The sequence below is a fragment of the Schistosoma mansoni genome, chromosome 2 (genome assembly GCF_000237925.1).
Source record: "Schistosoma mansoni strain Puerto Rico chromosome 2, complete genome".
Taxonomy (NCBI): Eukaryota; Metazoa; Platyhelminthes; class Trematoda; order Strigeidida; family Schistosomatidae; genus Schistosoma; species Schistosoma mansoni.
The window spans coordinates 15157272-15178466 of NC_031496.1; the positions used below are offsets into that span (position 1 = coordinate 15157272).

Sequence of the window (21195 nt, forward strand, 5' to 3'; positions counted from 1 at the left end):
TTGTTTTTGTGCTATATGAACGTTTAATCATCTACATTAATATTCGATGAAAAATTCCACATATTTGTATTAACCCATAACAGTTAATAAACTAATTTTGTAATAAAAATTTTTCTTCTTAATATCAAGGTATTTAATGAAAATGATTGCATTGGAATTCGTTCCTCTGAAAAAGAATATTTAGGAGAAAAGGAAATAGGAAAGAATAAAACTGTATGAAACTGAAAAAAAATTCTATTATGAAAAATATATCATTAATTCGTAAAATAGAATGAAGAGTTTTTAACTGGCCTAGTAAAATTTACCGATAATATTCATTTACAAAGATGGATAGTGGCTAGGAGTGGAATCCACGATGTGTATTTTGTCCTATTTGAGAATCGTCAGTTGGATGTATCTGCATCTAAAAATTCATGTTCACTCTAGGATTCGGATTCTGTAAAGTTCTTTTCAAACGCCATCACGTTATCCATGTAGCTACTGAGTCCTGGTAGCCACTTGCTTGTGCGAATAGGGCAAAGTTTGAACTCAATTGATTTGTTTACTTATATCTTCCCATTATTGTTTAGGACTGCAATTGATCAGTCTCTTGTTGGTATATGTGCACCCTTTTCGGATGTCCTTAGTACTGCCACAGGTCACAAGTATTACACCAAACCAATGATTCTCTGTTCTCATTCTCTTTTCTCCGATCTTCTTAACTTTCTGCTGCCAGGCATTTCACTTTCATTGAATGATACATACTACTTATATCTGTCGACATTAGTAGCACACACCACAATTATACTTTTTAGTAACTAACTATGAGTGATTTCTTTTTAACAATATTTAATTAATTGTAAATATTATTGTTTTATAATCTGACACTTTTGATCGCTAAATTCCATATACATGACTTACCGTTTTATAGTATTAAGAAAGTAATGAGTTTATGAATTCCAACAATAATCTAACAAAATATAATAACTCTATGTGTAAAAAGGGTACGTCTTTTAGGAATAAATTTATATAAACGATTTAAAAATTTTTTCACCAAGAAAATATTACTAATTATCTACTTACATGTACTTAACCAGTTAATCATTGAGAAGTATTCGTTGAACACAGTAAAAAATACTGTAGTTGAAAATAAAAATAACATGAAAATTCATATAACTTCAAATTATATTTGATCTAGTGAATGCATCAGTGTTAGACCACAGTTGAAAACCTGTAAACACTGGACGATCCTTTCTTCTCAGTATGAGACTCCTCAACAATGCTCCTTGACGATCCCACATGCTGGACTGGAACCCAGGACCTCCAGTCTTGAAAGCAAACGCTCAACCTACTAGGACGAAACGGCCGTTCAATGTTTCCAGGTTTTAATGGTGATCTAACAGTGAGTCATTTATTATTTCGATCTGAACTCAACAATCTCCACAGTCGTTTAAGTGCCCTCAATCTTTAGCTTATAATCTCACAGCTTTCGATATCAACAAAATGTTTCCATAAAAATTAATTCAGTAAATATAGTAAATAAACAGTTTGGTCTCTCCTTAAACCTACCCTGGTAGTATTAGCTTATTATCCAGAGTGATTAGGTGTCAAATTGTTTTCACATTACTCTTATTATTATTATCCTTGTCTATCCTTACCCCCATTTCCAGTCTAGTTGACCTTTTATTTTTATATATAAATGTTCTTAACAAGTATACTATGTGTGATCAGATTGTTCGAAATGTATTGCGCTAATATATCACATAGTTCTGATAATCTTGGTCTTCTTATTACACTATCGAAATAAAGTTATGTTTTCAGTATTCTGTGAATATATTCAGTGGACGATACTGGTAAAACGAAAGAATTCTATTTATACACCAATACTCTACCAAAGGACAATTATTTTACTATATATATATATATATAGTGTACGAGGACAAAACACTCTGATAAAGCTAAGAGGCTTTCGGCGGTTCTTTAACCGACATATCTGAATTATTCTGTACAAATTTGTGGTCTGCATTAATAAATTATTCATACTTTTCTATAGATTCGTGTAGGAGATTACATCAATATATAGAACTTACCTTACATGGTTTCGATGATTTTTGTTTTAAAAAATGAACGACCATTTCATCTATTTGATCATATCCCCAATGCATACACTAGATACATCAGAATACAAGGGAAATTGTTAAAACGTTTTCAAATAATGAATATATTACTGAATATGAGATGGTAAATGCTATGAAAACAGTTGACATTTTCTTCTAATATTATATATTTCTCGTAGAACTAGTTGTATGAAACGTCACTGTTCTGGAAGGGGATCAGGCTTATATTTCGTATTGTTATTGTTTACTTATATAAACAGATTTATTTTATAAAATATAACAAGATATCAAGTATTTCCTTCTCCTATTGTCTTACAATCAAACCATATATAAAAATGTATCAAGTTTTAATTGTCGATTTCCTATGTTTTTCAATCGTTGAATATATTTGATAAATAACTTGAGTGCTTAAGTGCTCTGGAGCGAGATTGGTAGGTCCCGAGTTCGAGTCTCGCGAGTGCGGGATCGTGGATGCGCACTGCTGGAAGTCCCATAATAGGACGAAACAGCCGTCCAGTGCTTCCAGATTTTCCATAGTGGTCTAGCTTCCATTAACTCCTGATTTCAACTATGAAAAAAACTAACTTCATGTTGTTCAGCAATATACCTAATGGATTCCTAATGTTTTTGCAAATTTCGTCGTCTAAGCGAAACTTCATATATAATAACATTAACAAACAAAACTCTAAAAGGGTGATTAGAAATGAGGTACATACTTCCGGTATATAGATAAAAGAATCAAGTTTTACACAATGGTTAGTATTTACTTCTTTGATACTGAATTCTGATAACAAATATTCAATGCAAACAAAAAAGTGACTTATTAAGTAGTAAAATGAAATCATCAAAATTATACTGAACGTTATTGATCAACCATTGTAAATTCAGTGGCATGTTTTAATACAGTTAACGGCAATTGATTCCTGTGATAGCTAGTTAGTCAATGAAGATATTTGAAACAATCCCAAACTAATTGTGGTAGATGTTAACGTCTGACAGCTAATCATTATCAAGGGATTGAATGATGAAAGTTTACTGATATCTCGGGAATTAATTTCAGTTGTCTTTCTAAGATATCAGTTATTATTATTATGATCATCATCACCTTATGTGCAATATAACAACTGGTTCTGTTAGATTAGAATTACTGACGTTTACACTTTTTAAGCTCCTATGGTAATTATCGGCATACTAATAAGTAAGCCAAATATATCTAACCGTTTTCTTTAATTCACCTGAAATTATATATGACTAGTCATGTTTACAATTAAGCTAACTTTAACTTACTCGTCTTCTCATAATCCCAGGTAATGTGCATAGTTTTTCTACAAGCATTTTCTTTATACTATCCATGATTGGTGACACAAGAAATAGCTTTCCAAGAGATACTACGCCCATACATATATCACATTCTAGCGATAATACATATTGTTTAATCACAAATATTAAAATCTTAACTTACGTATGTCGTTAGCATCTATTTCCAAAGATGGTTTGGCCTTGATTAGAAATATATAACAGAAATTGAAATATCGTTGAATGTTGAGTGATAAAATAAACGACAAGGTACAGTTTTAATGGGATCGTAATTTTGTGATATTCGAAAACAATTATACAAAATATCACTTGATTGCATGTATATGTGAGCTTCCAATTTCCTTATATGTTTTTGCTGCTGTGTAAAATCATAATTAGCTAGGTGACCTATGAAATCACTTGGGATCTCAACTAAAGTACAATGTGATTTAAATAAAATTTATACTTGGAAAATAAATAAGGAAACGTATATGCCAAGAAAGTTTTCTATTGAACGAAATCATTTACATTCGTATTTATTGTTGTATGGTATATATATATGTCTATAGAAGGATAGAAAATATTACATCATCAAGTGATTCGAGACTCCAACTATCAAACGAATTTATGTAATAATCATGGAGTTAGATAAGAATAAAAGGATGAAAATAATGTACGAGTCAAAACTATGAAAGATAATTGTCTGCTTGATAAATATGAGAGAAAAATAAAGAAAAATCTAAACGATCAAAAGAAGTAGATCAAAGGGAGGATAAATCAGAAACTTATGCATTGCTGAGGCGTTGGCAATGTCAATTCAAGCCCTAACTCTTAGTGCAAATACGATATGTATTACCTGTCATCTATCAGTGATTCTAATTCCTTTCCGTAGTATGTTTTGTAATTATTATTTTATGATTTCAATCCACTATCAGTTATTATTATCCTTTGAACAATTTTTTCATGATTGCTATCCAGTTATTATCATGGCCTTAACTTTTTTTCTTCATATCTGAATAAACATTTGTGGAAATTGTAGTAATTTTAATAGTTGAATTCATGAGTTCAGGTTTTCAATGGTGGTGTATCTTAGATCGACTCATGAACATAACTACTTAAATTTCTTCATATTTGTCAAGCCAACAATTATCTTTCATAATGTTGACCCTGACATCATTTTCATCCTTCTATTCTTATCTAACCCCCTTGATTGTGAAATAAAATTCTTTGATAATTGGAGTTTCGAATCACTTTATAATCTATTCTTTTCAGTCTTCTTATAAACATATTTATATCATACAACATGTATATTATACATTGGATTCGCTTGATGTTGTTTACTTAAATCTTCCCATTGATGTTTAGGACTGCAATTGATCAGTCTCTTATTGACATATGTGCATACTATGCGTATTGTCTAGGTATTATTTTTATTCACAAGCATTATAAGCAAATATGGACAGTGGCTGGCGGTGCCAATAAGAGACTGATCAATCACAGTCCTAAACAACAATCGAGGACATTCATTCAACAATATCATGTGAATTCAAACTTCACCCTGTTGCACAAGCAGGTGACTATCAGAACTCAGTAGCTTAGTGGATAACGTGATGACGTTTGAAGCGAACTTTACTGGGTTCAAGTCCCAGAATGAACACCAACTTTGAGATGCTGGTACATCCATATGACGATTCTCGAATAGGACAAAATGTGCATCGTGGATTCCAATGCTAGCCACTATCCATATTTGTTTACATTATTAATTGTTTTGAAAACCATGTTTAAATAATGAAGTAACATATGTTTGCATAGTCTCTCAGAGTGTTATATAATACATCTTAATCTTTCAAACCTTTACTCAAATTGCATATATTATAGAATAGATACTTTTACCAAGTTATTTAAGTAGTAAAACTAATTTTCACTTCCAAAAACGTAGTCATTATTTGAATAGAAAATTAAAGGCTTTTTCATGAGATAACAGTGATTTACTCATAAATTACGATACAGATAAATAGATCACTGCCATAATCTTTTAAAATGCTCATATTTGAACATTATTAATTTAGAAACAAAGATGTATAGTGACTAGTCGTGGAATCCAGTTTGACGCGCGTTTCGTCCTATTTTGGACTCGTCAGCTGGATGTACCTGAATCTCAGAGTTTATATTCACCTTGGGACTCGAACCCAGTTCCATTCTCTTCAAGCGCCATCACGTTATCCACACAGCTAGTCACTATTCATCTCCGCTTATAATGCTTTTGAATTAAGGCCATATCGAAGCAATATACACAGTATGCACATAAGCCAATAAGCGACTGAATAATTGCATGTTTTATAGATACATAGGAAAAGAATTTATTATAATTCATTACAACATTTATACTTACATGAATCCCATTACTTTGCCATAAAATCACTACAAACAATAATAAATGAAGTCATTAAAAACATGATAAACTATATTACCAGTTAATAAAGTTAACCCAATACAATGAATATGGAACATAATGAAGATTCTATATTGTTCCGACTAAAATAATGAATATATTCTTGATTTTTTGTTTTATTTTTTTCTAGATTTCATACGATACATAATTCAAGTGTTTCGTTTATAGTTTGCCAAGTTTAGAGTTTACCATTATTATTATTATTATTATTATTATTATTATTAGTAGTAGTAGTAGTAGTAGTAGTAATGTTAGTACTAGTATTATTATTATCACTATTACTATTAGTAGTATTATTATTATTACTATTTCAATGTTCATAATATGTGTTATCCGACAAATAATAATCCTTTATTCTATGAAAAACTCTAATTAAGAAAACTAGAACTTTGTTCTTTATCTAATAAAATCGTATGAAGTATATGAATTTCGGCTATTATTTTTATTTTCATTTTGTATCCCCTTTTAAATATAATTGTATATGATGTGTTATTTTGTTAAGTATGTCTTACTTCTATTTGGTATTATGTTATATAATATGATTATCTTATGTTACATAATATGATTCCATGTTTTGTACTTTCTGAATAATGAATTTTTCTACGATTTTTTTATGTACTCTAACTACAATGATAAACTTTAAGATTTAACAGAAGGAGATTTTGTGAAGATTTTAGTACTTTTTATATAGTTGCGATCATGAATCAGTTGAAGCTAGACCACCATGGAAAACTTGGAAGCACTGGACGTCCGTTTCGTCCTATTGTGGGACTCATAATCTCAACTATACAAAAATTACTAAAATATCCACAAAACCCTCTTCTGATAATGATCATATGCTCACTAGTGACTGACTCCATGAGGTATTTCCTGGAGTTCTAGTGAGAAGTAGTAACCAGTGGAGTTCAACCAGATCTGTTGGAAGATATCAACTCAGTGAAGACAATTGGTGAATGGTTGCTCAAACTTCGTGGATTGGTTGAAGTTAGACATTAACACCGTTGGATACCGGCTCAGTGGTCTATCGGTTAAGTGCTCTGGCGCGAGACTGGTAGGTCCTGGGTCCAAATCTTGTGATACGGGATCGTGTATGCGCACTGCCACTGAGGAGTCCCACAATGGGAGGAAACGGCCGTCCAGTGCTTCCAGGTTTTCCATGGTGGTCTAGCTTCAATGGACTCATGATGTCAATCAAGTAAAAATAAAGATTTAAGTAAATAAATAAATAGTTTATTCACTAATATTTTAAATTTATGTAATTGAAAAAAAATAGAATAATATTTTTTGCATTTCATGATAACGAAATGAGTGCTGTTCAAAGTCATAAAGTTATCAAAAATACATTGATTCAGTATACAATATTTTTAGTACATGATATTATGTTCAGATTTGAACCCGATAGAATTCATATCGCAGTGAACAGAACACGAGTGAGGACAATCGATTGTATCTGAGCATAAAATTACAGAATGTCTCACTATAATCTGACAATCATACAGTAAACAGTTAATATGCAAACTAATAATCAATTGTCTCAATCTTGACTGTTCCTTTTGCAAATATCAGTCCATTGTCTCTAATTTCTTTGTTCATGCATTTTCTCACTAATTGCGTTTCTTTCCGTTTTTTCCTTATCGATGTTCGACTGAAATACATTCAACGCCTGACCATCATTATATAATACTTATTTGGCTATAAGTAATTCACACCAAAATGTAACATTGTTTTAGATGTAAAATCAACCATAATTCATTCCCAATGCTATTCCCTTTTTTAAAATCCGATCATTGATAACTAATTATTATGTAAAGGATAAACACAAATTATTTGAATCTGAACTGTTTTACATAGAAATACACTTTACAACTACAATTCACGTACGATTATCAAATTTCAACACATTTCCTTTAAACAGTATGCATGAAATGTTGCTGTTTGGATTTCACTTACAAAGTATATAAGCTATAATAAATATAACAACACCTATAGTTTTTAATATACTTACTACATTATTTGCGTAAACACAAAATTACTTTCTATATGAAATTATGAGGAATGAATATGTTACTAATCATTCAAAATATTTTGTAGGTATATTCCTTATACAGGCTAAATAGAAGTCAAATTACATTAGGGAATCAGTACATAGTTGGATTTCTAACAACGTGAATAAAATTAGATAAAACAAAACTGACATATTTGTTGAGACCATGAAATAATCATGGTTTGACCACCATTGAAAATCTGAACGTATCTGAATAGCGCGAGAACGCTTAAACTTTAGACAACGATATTAATTTGTAACCTCAATCAATCCATAATATCATGTATTTATCTTTCATTGACTTTGGTGAGCAGCTGCCTCGCATTCAACACGGTTGAACTCTACTGATCACGGCTTCCCACTAAAACTTCCAGAATTACCTCTCGAAGCTAACCACTAGTGAGTACATGATGATTATTAGTATAGAGCTGTGGATATTACTGAGTTCCATTGAAATCATGAATATAGATATTAACTCCGTTGAATTCCAACTCAGTGGTCTAAAGTTTGAGTGTTCTTGTTAAACCAGAGGTCCGTGCTTCGAATCCTACGTGTAGAATCATGGATGCGCACTTCTGAGTAGTCCCATACCAAAACAAAACGACCGACGAGAGCTTCTAGGTTTTCAATCGTGGTCTAACATTGATCGGTCTAAGATATCAATGGAATTGAACATTCTCTACAACCCTATACCAAAAATATATTAATCACAATCAAAGTGTTTTGCTGACAAGCTTGTTATCGATCAAAAATGCATCTGATGGCTCATATTAACTTTCACTGAAAGGAATTTTCTCATGGAATTTTTTCCATAGATAAACTACACGAACATCCTTATTCAAGTAAGACGAAGAATATAAACATAAACTTGAGCTTTTCCATAGAACTCAATAATGCATCAAGATGCATTCGCAGAGTTCGTAATACAAACAATGATTTCAGTTAAACAGTATTGTTCAATCAGTTGAACGAAGGATAGAGAGGTAAAATAAATCCTCATTTGTATTAAGTAAGTTGGAATTTTAATGAACACTACACTCTTCAACGTTTTTTGCAATGAAAGTACTATTCTTATTATTTGTCAATTATACATAAAATATTATGGTATTGTACAATAGAAAGTGATTCACATGAAGGCATGAATCTAGGTATTGTGCTGCCAAAGATTCCCCGGTAAGTCATGTTTTTGGTCTTGATTTAATCTTTATCACATAATAATTTCTAAATGATATCAACAAGTGTTACAATATGAAAAGTTACAAATGAATTTTTCATACCCCTAGAATACATTTTTAGTAATAAAATTCATATGTATGCTGTATTCATTTTCTTCTGCGGACTATAGACATGAAATTTTAATAAAAACTTAAAATACAGTAAATCTGCCTTTGAAAAGAACATATGCACGTCTAATATGATAGATTATTATTATCCGTAAGGGGGACTATTCAGCTGCATGTATCTGCATCGTAGAGATGATGTTCACCCCAAAACTCCAACCTAGTATCATTAGTTTCAAAAGCTATCAAGTTATCCTTTCAACTAGCTTGTGGATTATTCTGCTAACCACTATCCACCTATGCATAGAATGCTTATAATTTAAGGCAATATCGAGGTAGTCCGCATAGAATGAACAGAATGCAGTTCTAACCATCAATGGTAAGATTCAAACAAGCAATGCAAAATGAATTTAAACTAGGAAACAATTATTAGGAATAGAATATCACCGAATATATATAAATTGTACCCTTAAAACTTTTAAAAGGTGATGAAGAGAAATTTTTGAATGAATTGATATGACTGATGCTTCAACATAAATTTAAATCAATTTCATTCATTTTATTATAAAGGTTTTTTAAATTTGAATTATAGGTTACTGGATTAGTAGAATTAAAGTGTGAATGCTTTTGATTTAATTTAAGTATTCTGTTAATGGTTGCTTATTGAAACTATGTTTTTTTTATTTCACTTGTTGTTTGCTTGTATCTTCCCATTGTTATTTAGGACTGCAATTGATCAGTCTCTTTTTGGTATATGTGCATCCTGTTCAGATTACCTCGATATTGCCTTAAGTCATAAGCTTTATAAACAAAGATAGATTGTGGCTAACAGTGGAATACAGGACTCACGTTCCATCCTATCTGGAATGTGTCAGCTGGATGTGTTTGCAACCCAGAGTTGATGTTCACTCTGGAACTCGAACCCAGTATCGTTTACTTCAAAATGAAAAATGTTTTATATTATTCATGTGGGAAAGTAACTCATTATTACATAATCAATAAAAGAGAATGGTTATATAGAAAATATATGTCTATAGGAGGCTAAGAAAGATTGCATTATAAATTCGTTTGAGAATAAATAACAAATGAGGTTACGTACATTTTACATTTTTAACTCTAATCACTTATTATTATTACCTTATACAAATTTTCTTGATTATTATTCAGTCTATTATTATGACCTTTGTGTTTGTCGCTTTCCTTCATATCTGTCAATTGGATTATTATCTGGCTATTTATATACGAATGTATAGCCTAAGTAGATGATTTCGTCGAAAAGACAAATTTTTTCGCTGAATTCTCTTTTTTTGATTACGTAGTAATGAGTTACTTCCTTACATGAATAATATAAAACATTTTTCATTTTGAAGTAAACGATACTGGGTTCGAGTTCCAGAGTGAACATCAACTCTGGGTTGCAAACACATCCAGCTGACACATTCCAGATAGGATGGAACGTGAGTCCTGTATTCCACTATTAGCCACAATCTATCTTTGTTTATAAAGCTTATGACTTAAGGCAATATCGAGGTAATCTGAACAGGATGTATATATGCCAATCAGAGACTGACACTATAGGTTATTTTAATTGTGTAATCAATTATTTTTCAATAAATAAAATTGAACTTTGAAACTTTTCTAACTTATTTGAAACTTTACAATTTAAATGGTAATAACAATAATAAGATTATATTACCCTGATACAAATGAATAACTATTTTCTCATTATATTATTATATACAAGTAATTGTTTTATTTATTTCCTTAATATAATTTAATTCCATTAGTTTGGATCAACAGAAGAACAAATGGGACTCAGGTAAACTCAGGTAATTTATTTAACTTATTATATATGTATAGTTAATGAATAAGCAATGTAATGAAGATATATCAAGTTCCAATTATACAATACAATCTACAATAAAATGCTCCTTTTGTAAGATAATAGTTAATACAGCTAGAAAAGTTATGATGAAACTTTCAACAATTGAAATGATTCATTCCATTATTTATGAAATGTGTTCTGTCATTGAAGAATATACATTAGAGGTAAGATTTATAATAATATTTTTGTTATATTATATGCATATATATATGACAAAATAATGACCATTGTGACTGTACTGAACGAGAACATCGGCAGGGACAACCAAATGTAATTGAACATAAATTGGTTAGAACAGTTTAGTAAAATCGGAGAACTGTACAGTAAATACTTCATTTGCGAAATGTCAATCGGTTGTCTCAGACTTCATTGTTTCTTCGCTTCCATACCAATCATTCCGTGTTCTCATTATCTTTTCACCGAACTTCATAACCTTCTGCTGCCAGGTATTTCACTTTCGATTGATGATACATATTACTGTAGTGAACAAGAACACGGATGGGGACAATTGAATGTATTTAAGCACAAAATTACAGAATATCTCAGTAAAATATGAGAACCATATAATAATCAGTTAGTTTGTAAAACAACAATCAATTGTCTCAATCTTGTCTGTTTCTCCCTCAGATATCCGTTCATTGTCTCCGACTATTATTGTACATGCATTTTCTCACCATATACTTTCCATTCCCGTTCTCTCCTTATCAATCTTCTACTGAAATATATTCAATGCCCGACCATCGTAATATACTGCTTATGTGGATATAAGTAACCCACACAACGCTACTTATATCTGTTGACATTAGTAGCACATACCACAATATTATTTATTATGTTATCGTGTTCAATAACAAAAATATCAATGACCGCGAACGTTCTACAGATATGAAAACAGGCTGGTAGATGAAGAACTATTGTAAAATAAAATATATTTACATTTCACAGTAATTTTTGATTAAGAACAATAATAAGTTGAATCTCTTCGTAATTTAAATTGCCTAAACAGAGAAACTCAAAATATTGCTAAATCGTATTGAAACGCTTATATCGTAATTAGACATTAAAATCAATACTATATGTAAAATCTACCGTTTGATATAAAACTCTCAAGAAATTTATACTATATTACTTTTGACGTTTGAAAATGTATTGGTTATCGGGTACATGGTACATCACTTGGGTAAAGAACATGTCCAGCTTAAGAAGCTTTTGATTTTTAATTTGCTGCGTGGTTAGATATTTATAATACTTGACAGCATGTGGTTATGGAGATCGTTGAGTTTAGATTTATATCATGATCAATGTTAGACCACTATTGAAAAAATGGATAGCCATCTCTTTCTCCTATGGGACTCCTCACCAGTGTGCATCCACGACCCCGCACTAGAGACCCAAACCCGGCACATTCGGCCCGTGCACAAACGCCTAACCTCTGGACCACTGAGCCGGGACCCAACGGAGTTAGTGTCTAACTTCAACCGAAACCGTTCACCATTGTTACCAGTGAGTAACTGCCTGACGTGTGAGGTCGTGGACGCACACTAATGAAGAGTCAAATAGAAAAAGGAGATGGATGTCCAGTGCCTCCACTTTTTCACTGCCGTCCTAACATTGATCCATTCATGATATCAATATAATATTTCATTATTATAAGAGTCTAAAATTTTATTTCCATAAAAACCTAACGACTTTTTAAAAACCATTTTATCATGTTATCAAGCACCTACACCTAAAAGTTGATAATCCAACTATCTTTTTATATCACGCCCAATAGAATACACTTAGTTATTTTAACTAACAACTAATAATCTAACGTTTAATTGTATCATACTACGATCGTTTATCAGTATCATAAATGATTTATACTTCTTTTTAATTTAGAAAACCTAGAGCAGAATAAAAGTGGATATAATAACTGAATAGGACAAAATCGTAAAATAAGTCCCCTGGAGTTGTATGTTTTACTGTTTGTAAGAAAAATGTCTACCATTTTTATTAATTATTTAACACTGAAAGGTTACAATGGCACGACTACTGTTTCGGACATTTCTGTGAACAAAGCGTTGAAAAAAATTAGTAAATTTCTTGAACGTGAAAATGCAGATATTCAAATGTAATATTTACCTAACGATATATATATATATATATATATATATATATATATATATATATATATATAACCAGGTAATTAAACTACCAATACACTATTATTAAAGGCGAAAGATTTGCTCCCAAATGTACGGCCAAGAGCGGAGAGGGCCCACACTCTCTCTCTCTCGAAATGTTCTCACACGCATATACAGCCTCTGCCAGGGAAGTTCTGCTCACTACCTTCTCGTGGCATTACCGTTTTTTATGAAATTGAGAGGACGAAAAGCGAATGTCCGGCGCTTTGACCGGGTTGGTGGAGAAATTTGGTGAATTTAGCGACAAAACTCTTGCTCTCTAATTATTATTAGTTAATAAATTGTATAGATTATGCAAGTAATATACTTTTCAGCCAAGTAATTACACTTAAATTGATACTGGATGTTCGGAAGCATCTGGTAAATAAGTCATAGATTTAGATAATTTGATGTTTAACATCAATAAAGTTTATCCTAAAGGTTAACTAAACTAGTACTCTTTTAGTGATCATCTCCCAGTCTAAAGAAATCATAATAGTAGATAATCTTGATGAAAATTTCTTAATGAATTTTTCTCCAAAACCGCGGTTTCCCTTACTCCCTACCTTTATTCGTCATTACATATAGATTAAATGTAATCTGCTGGTTCATTCTAATCATTCATTATCTATGAGTAATATCATTTTTCTGTAGAAATTGAGAAACATTTCTATTCAATAATCTAAGAGTTTCGTTTGATATGATGTAAATCCAGTGAGTTAAAGCTTTCATGACAACATTTATTAAACGTATATATTTTACATCAAAAAGAATAAAACTTTATCTTTTATTACTATTAATCTTTACATTAACGGTGGCCTGTTTAAACATCTGGGCTACCTGTTCCTGTCATCTAGATATTTCAAAAAGTTATCTAATTTCGTTTGTTTTAATACATCATTATGCCTATTAACCGCACAACCTATTCAGGTGCGTTTCTGAAAAGTGTAAGACTTTTCGCTGTAAAGGTTACAGAAAGCCTAATCTGAGATATAGCGGTTGATGACAATATGCAGCGAGAAGAATGTACATTATTCAGATGTCGACTGACTGGGCTGCTAACTTCTAGCTGGCGATCGCCCAATATTTATCGTCAGGAATGACGAAGAAGTAAGAAACGGAAACTTGTTGAAGTACTTTGTGCTGAGAATTCTATATTGTACCAAGAATATAATATTGAATAAAGCTAATAATAATAATAATAATAACAGATCTGTAGCCTAAGAAACACCTATTCAAGATAGATTTTACTTATATCTAAGGAAATATTGATTTTAAATTACAAATAGACATCAATATAAAGTTTTTATAATTATATATGATACTGTTTCCTTCTTTTTTTTATTCTTAGTGTTATGATGTGGCTTCACAAATAGTTGATTCCTATCTTATAGTATTCAATAGAACTCAAGCATTGGATACTTGTATGGTAAGAAGTTATTTTTTGGTGATTCTTTTTAAACAACATACGGGATAAATCAATATATTGATCGCTTTATGTAGCCGAAAACAGTGAACATTTTAAATATATTACATCTACCATTAGGTCAGTAGGTTAAATATAAGAACTTCATCAAATCATCATGCGCCTATTTTTATCTATCAATCAGTTGTTAATAATCAAGAAAAAAATGTTTTGCTAACTGTGATTCAACTATTGACTTAACGTTTTCATTAGCGAACATCAATGAATCGGGTAGAATAATAGGACTGTTTGATGAGCCTTCAAAACACAATGGTAAAATAGTGAAAGGATTCGAGTGGTACATCATTTTAGCAATTACAAATATATATAGACTAATGGAAGAGAATTTAGTTAAATATTGATTGAATAAGGTGTAAAAATGAATCGTGGACGCGCACTGCTGATGAGTCCCGCAATAGGACGAAACGGCCATCCAGTGCTTCCAGGTTTTCCATGATGGTCTAGCTTCAACTGACTCATGATTTCAACCATGAAAATACTGAAATATCCACAACAACCCCTTGTGATCTAAAAATGAATAGTTGACCATCTGTTTATTTAGAACAAATTTAAGTAAGCTATTCATACATCTACTCAGTGAAGTGGAAACCTTGAAAACACTTTGTTTGTGTTGAAGTATTGAAGGTAATTTATCTCCATGATAACACACTGTTTTCATATAATATGAGAAAATGCCTCGTTAATCACACAAAATATCGTAAAATGTTCTTTAGAGTTTTATCCTAATTTCCAACTCAGAGAAAAAAACTCTACCAAAAAACGCCTAAAGCTCTAGTGTTAGCAGGATTCAAAGGGTCACGTTATAAGTTTATGGTTCATACTTCCATTTATAATTCCCACTATCAGTATTTTCAATACTACTTGTAACATAAAACATATCACTTAACATAACTTAAATGAAGACACACTTTATTTATGTGTTTTGTAAAGAAACTCATTTAGTTTTGAAATCTTTTCTAAAATATACTGAGATAGCCTAGAGAATGAGTAAGAATCAGAAATCACTGAAAAAGCCATTTTGTTCTAGTTAGAGATCATTTAATGGTGAACACTGATGACCCCATATGGAGAAGGACTTGTTCCATTCAGTCACCTTGACAACTGAGAAATTTATAGGCCATTAACTATCAGCGTACTTTGTCGGTGTACGTTTTTAGGCCGCTCCAACCTTGAGAAAAACACTTTCACATTGTACCTTGGTTTTCAGTTGTTTCACTTCAGGGGTAAGCTTTTGGTGGAAACTACAGTCTGCTTACTAAGTGAACATCTTTTAAACGTTATCTAGAATTATATGTTATTATTAAGTAAATGATATTCACAAAAACAAAAATAAATATTCATTTATTATTCAACCTCACACCCAAATATTTCTTCTACTTTCTTCTAGCAAGTCAGTTTCTGTAGCTGATATGTGTGGCGAATACATTGAGACCATTTATTGATTGAAAACATTTGATTTTATAAACCGTCTTTTAAAAAAAACATTGATGGATAAATATTTAACATCATATTTAATAAGTGTGTGTTGTCAATTTGTTTCTAATGAGAATAAAACGTTTTTGATCACACGACTTTTAGGCTTCGAAATTGGTTGATTTACATGAAAGTCACTTATTTGACAAGTCATATTCTCGTTTATGTACATTCTGCGAACAAGCAAATGAGTTGGTAGGTGATATATCTTAGATAGTGGCCAGTTTTCGTTTTTACTCTTGGATGTTGAACCGTTGAATACAATCAACAGAAAACCGCAAACCATAGTGTATTATAAAGTATATTATTTTGTCCTAAACTAGATTGACCAGTTGTGCTATGAAAAGCTGAATACATTTATAAAAACGAAATTTCGATAGTGTAATAAGAAGACGAACGTTATCAGAACTACGTTTCACTAATTAAACAACTTCAAATCCATTTCAAACAAATATGATATTCATTATAATTACTATTCAATACATACAACAAAGCAGGTTTTTAATTGATTGTATGCAACTAATTGTTGTGAATACAGTTAGTATGTAAGCATGAATGAAAGAGATGCTTTTCAAGAAGAAAAAATTTGGTTTACTACACAGAAAATAATAGACGTTTCATCCATTTAACCAATACTGTTAGTAATGACATGGAGAACTAAGAAATATTACAACTTAATATCAACTATATAAGTTGAAAAATAGTCATCCAATTGTTGTACCTAAAAGTAGATATTTATGTAAGTTGACAAATTCCATTGATATCTCTTTAAACATTTAAAAACTAGGTTGATCGGAAAGATTTCCTTCAGATTTAATCATATAATTCTAAAAATTATAAAGAAGAAACAGATTTTGATTGAAATTATTCATTCTTTTATCCTTGGATCCTTGTATCTTTATGCTTCTTTTAACTCATGTAAACAAAATTAAGATTTAAAATAAAAGAATAATGTTGAAATTTATTTTATCACAGCAGTCTTCAATTATTATTGCTCACCATCTACTGTGTTGTGTGTTGATGATGTTGACAGATATAAGTAGTATGTATCATTAATTCAAAGTAAAATGCCTGGAGACAGACAGTTAAGAAGATAGAAGAGAAGAAAACGAAAACAAAGTGATTACTGTGGAAACAAAGTTGGGTTTGTTAGTTTAATGATATATCAAAAACTGATATTAGTTAGTCAACCTATGCATAGTAGGAACCCCTAGGAGTCTGTTTCGTAGGCTATCTTACCATGGATCAAACCCAGTACCTTTAGGTCTCTCAGAAAACTCCTAACTGTTAGATTATCGAATTTGGAAATGATGATAAACATTTCAAACATCATTTAATTTTTGATATCGCACTACCTCCTTCAGTTGTCTTTGGTGAGTAATTATCTTATGTTAGATATGGTTACCGAAGTCAGTCTGTAATGGAAATTATAAAAGTTTAACAGTCTCTATAATACTCCTTGTACATTTTATCTTGTCATGTAACCGGAATACTGTTCAGCATTCACTCTAATGTTGATGTTCTTAACGAAATGTAGACAAAGCGTTTATTATCATGGACGACAGAATCAGTTGTTACTTAATTACTCAATTAGAGAATGTATCTTATAGACTCAATTATCATCGTGATAATAAAAATAAATAAAATTTTTAAAATAAATTTGTGTTCTGTCGTTTACTACATAAAGTATCAAGATGAAATAAGCAGTTACACTGTAATGTTTATAGAAATTACACTGAAAACTAAAAATTAGCTTATCATTTTCCTAATTAACATTCAAAAGTTTTATCGTTCAATAATTACTGCTAAAATGTTATAAAGTAAGAGATTGTTAAATTTACATTTCAACTATAATCCATTGAAAGGCTGAATGCCACCCTAAAGAGGACTGATAATGTATGAAGTAAATTACTGAAGATAATAGTGGAGACAATACAAAAAAAGCAAAGAGAAATTGTAATATTTCTAAATTATTAATACAAAGGGAAAGAAACCATAAATAAGATAGTATTTGATAGATATTTTTTTAATACTAAGAAAAGTAATAATTAATGTCTATTATGTAAAGTACCTATGTCCAATACTAAGCCTTTTGCTAAATAATTGTGTTGAGGCGATCCTGAAAATTTCTTGCGGTAGACATAACACGCTCAGGAAACATTAAAAAGAATTTTATCCAATCAGCGTTTGAGTAGAAGTTTTTCTAGAATCATCATAAAAGTGAAAAGTCACATGTAGAGTTTCTGATTAGCTGATTACTACACTGCTTCTATGTTTAGTAGAATTCCAGGATTTTCAGGCAAACCCAAGGATTTCTAAAGTACTGTAAAAACCCTATATTTTCTGTACATAAATAAACCTTTGGAGTACAGTGCTTCTCGCATATTTTGCACCTTTTCTCTCGTGTGTATGTTTAGCTTGGGGGTTACAAGACTAGCTTAGGATCCGAATAGAGCGTTCAATCAACAAGACTTATCAGTGGCGACGGGGATGAGCTGGGCTGGACTAGACAGAAAGCAGGACTGATAAGTACTCAAGACTGCTCATACGGCTTTTATGTATCATTGTTCTGATCGATAATTCACTCCTCTCCGATTGGCGGGGATCATCACGTCGTATATATTAAACAGGGCACTCACTCTATCGATATAACAAGTTGTCAGAAAATTTATAAAAGATCTCTAAACCTTCTTCAATCATTTTTGTTTTGTTTTAACATACTGCACTACTCAGTGAAATAATATAGCTGTCCGGCAAAGATGATTATGTACAATGTCATTACCGTCAAAGTTGGTTCGTACTCTCACATTTCAAGTAACCAAATTTTCTTAGTCTCCTTCGCTGAAACTAAGTGTTATCTAGTATTTCCACGATAAAAAATCAACTTCTCAAAGATATATATGCTTTCGAATCCACACTTTACACTAATGATGGATGATTTACTAAGGTGCATCTGATTTACCATTCAGTGTACAAAATGATATGCTTGAATCATCGAAGGAGTTATTTATCTAAGGTCAACTCGGTTGTTTGTTTAACAATTTATCTCTTTTAGACCATTTTTAAATTAGACGATTCATTTATCCATGCATTTATGCTCGTATGGAGAAGGCCTTTGACGGATTTCTGGAGAAGCTAAGACATAAGAAATCATAATAATCAGAATGATTATTGCTTAGCTGCAAATAAATGAGTTTCAGTTACGGTTAAACTGAAGTAATATATTTACACTATTTACATGAAATTATGTACAGCTGGCGGACTGCTCTATGTATCAAACATTCATCATTAATGATGTATGGAATCACCCACTGAACACTATTTTACCTGATCGCTTTAAGTTAGTCGAAACTGTACATCACTGTATTTGTTTAGAAAAGTCCATTAAAGCAAAGACGCATATATAGACAAAAGAATTTTCTTTCATCAGCTTTTCACAGGTTCTATGGTCACACCTTTAAATAAACCTTTTAAAGTGATAGTCAAGAATAAAGCTGTGCTTGTTTGGTCTGATGTTAATCTCATATGTAGTCTTTTAATAGCTCGAGCCTAAATAAAGTGTTGTTAAATAATGATTAAACTATTCCATCGTTTTGTTTCAACTAACACTTTTTTGATGATGTTCTCATTAAATACTGGGTTTGGAAGCTTGATATTTTTAAGAAGTCTAAATAGTTCTCACAGTTAGTCTAACACAACTTCCTTCTACAAACTAATTAAATTTACTTATGCTGTTAATTTAATTTACTGAGTATATCAATAGGTTTTTATATAGACAGCATTACTTCGCATCGATTTCCCTGTTCGGAATTGAAGCTTACGCTTCAAAGCTTAATGCTATACGTGCACTGGCTATATAATGGAAAAGGGATTTTAAAATTTTAGTCATTGAGGTGCAGAAACAATGTTCTCGTCAACTGTTCAGACTAGATTTACAAGGAATGAAATGATGTTATGTATGTGACTTTTATATAAACCTTTCGGTCACGTACATCAACGAATTTAAAGATGTATTCATTGCAAACTAGAAAGCTTTTAACATGTGGCTTCCAATTCAGTTCATATTGGACTAAAAAAAATACCTGCTTTTAGAATATTCATCTACATAGTCTAAGATAGACCTATTAAAAGAAAACTGATAACATGTAATTTACATTCATAGTTTGATATCCAACAAACTTTCAATTGATAGCAGTGATGCACTTTGCCCTTAACCTGGCCACTTTTGGAATTATTAATTTGGATATATAATTATAGAACCTGGAGAGAAATCATCAAAAAGGATATTCTTCGTTCAAATATTACTTACTTCTGCTACCCCTCATTGAGGAGCATAGGCCAACCATCAGCACTCTCCACTCAACTCTGTCCTGTCCATTCCTTCCCAGTTATTTTCAGTTGTTATTCATCCTTCCAATTCTCGACGCACTATTTTCTTCAACCTTCCTCTTCTCCGTTTCCCTTTACGATTGAGAATTAGCGATTGCCTCGTGATGCAGTTTGATGATTTCCACGATGTGTGTCCTATCCACTTCCAACAAATTTTCCTAATTTCCGCTTCGGCTGGTTTGTTCACTCCCACAGTAGGCTGATACTGATGGTATCCGGATACTGAGTATCTTGCGTAGACAACTGTTTATAAATACCTGTACTTTTTGATGATAGTTAAGTTAGTTCTCCAAGTCTCAGCTACATACAGTGGAACTGGCTGTGTTGACATTCGTATTGAAGATTCTGACTTTAATATTGGTTGACAGTTGTTTTGAGTTCCATATGTTCTTCACTTATAGGAATGAGGCCCTTGCTTTGCCTATCCATGCCTTCACATCTGCATCAGATTCTTCTTGTTCATAGATGATATTTCCCAGGCACGTGAAAGTCCCCAATTCTTCAGAGCTTTGCCATCAAGTGTGATTAAGTTGGTGTTCTCCGTGTTTTGTTGAGGATCTTGCTTCTTCCTCTGTATATGTTGAGGCCTACAGAGGTTGCTGCTACACTGATTGTCTTCATCTGAATTC

At 31.5% G+C, this 21195-nt stretch overlaps 2 protein-coding genes across 2 annotated transcripts; one reads left to right on the forward strand and one right to left on the reverse strand.

The window, feature by feature from the left end:
* Positions 1-5903, reverse strand: Smp_181070 (hypothetical protein; the record flags this gene model as incomplete). Its single annotated transcript, XM_018795813.1, has 7 exons — positions 1-166; positions 1093-1116; positions 2070-2147; positions 3384-3508; positions 3559-3595; positions 5785-5813; positions 5864-5903. 7 exons carry the CDS (start codon positions 5901-5903, stop codon positions 134-136), a joined length of 366 nt encoding a protein of 121 aa, XP_018650088.1. The 3' UTR covers positions 1-133.
* Positions 5904-10876: 4973 nt separating this feature from the next.
* On the forward strand, positions 10877-16274 carry Smp_181060 (hypothetical protein). Its single transcript, XM_018795814.1, has 5 exons — positions 10877-10911; positions 10956-10987; positions 11029-11217; positions 14570-14647; positions 16092-16274. The coding sequence occupies exons 3-5, from the start codon at positions 11032-11034 to the stop codon at positions 16110-16112; spliced, it is 285 nt and encodes a 94-aa protein (XP_018650089.1). The 5' UTR covers positions 10877-10911; positions 10956-10987; positions 11029-11031; the 3' UTR covers positions 16113-16274.
* Positions 16275-21195: the final 4921 nt, after the last annotated feature.

What these genes read in the sequence shown, in the direction of transcription:
- Smp_181060 (XM_018795814.1), top strand. Translation starts at nt 11,032, where the DNA reads ATGAATAAGCAATGTAATGAAGATATATCAAGTTCCAATTATACAATA. An exon ending in TTGAAGAATATACATTAGAG is followed by an intron (nt 11,218 to 14,569) that starts GTAAGATTTATA and finishes TTTTATTCTTAG; the next exon opens with TGTTATGATGTGGCTTCACA. An exon ending in AAGCATTGGATACTTGTATG is followed by an intron (nt 14,648 to 16,091) that starts GTAAGAAGTTAT and finishes ACTTTCTTCTAG; the next exon opens with CAAGTCAGTTTCTGTAGCTG.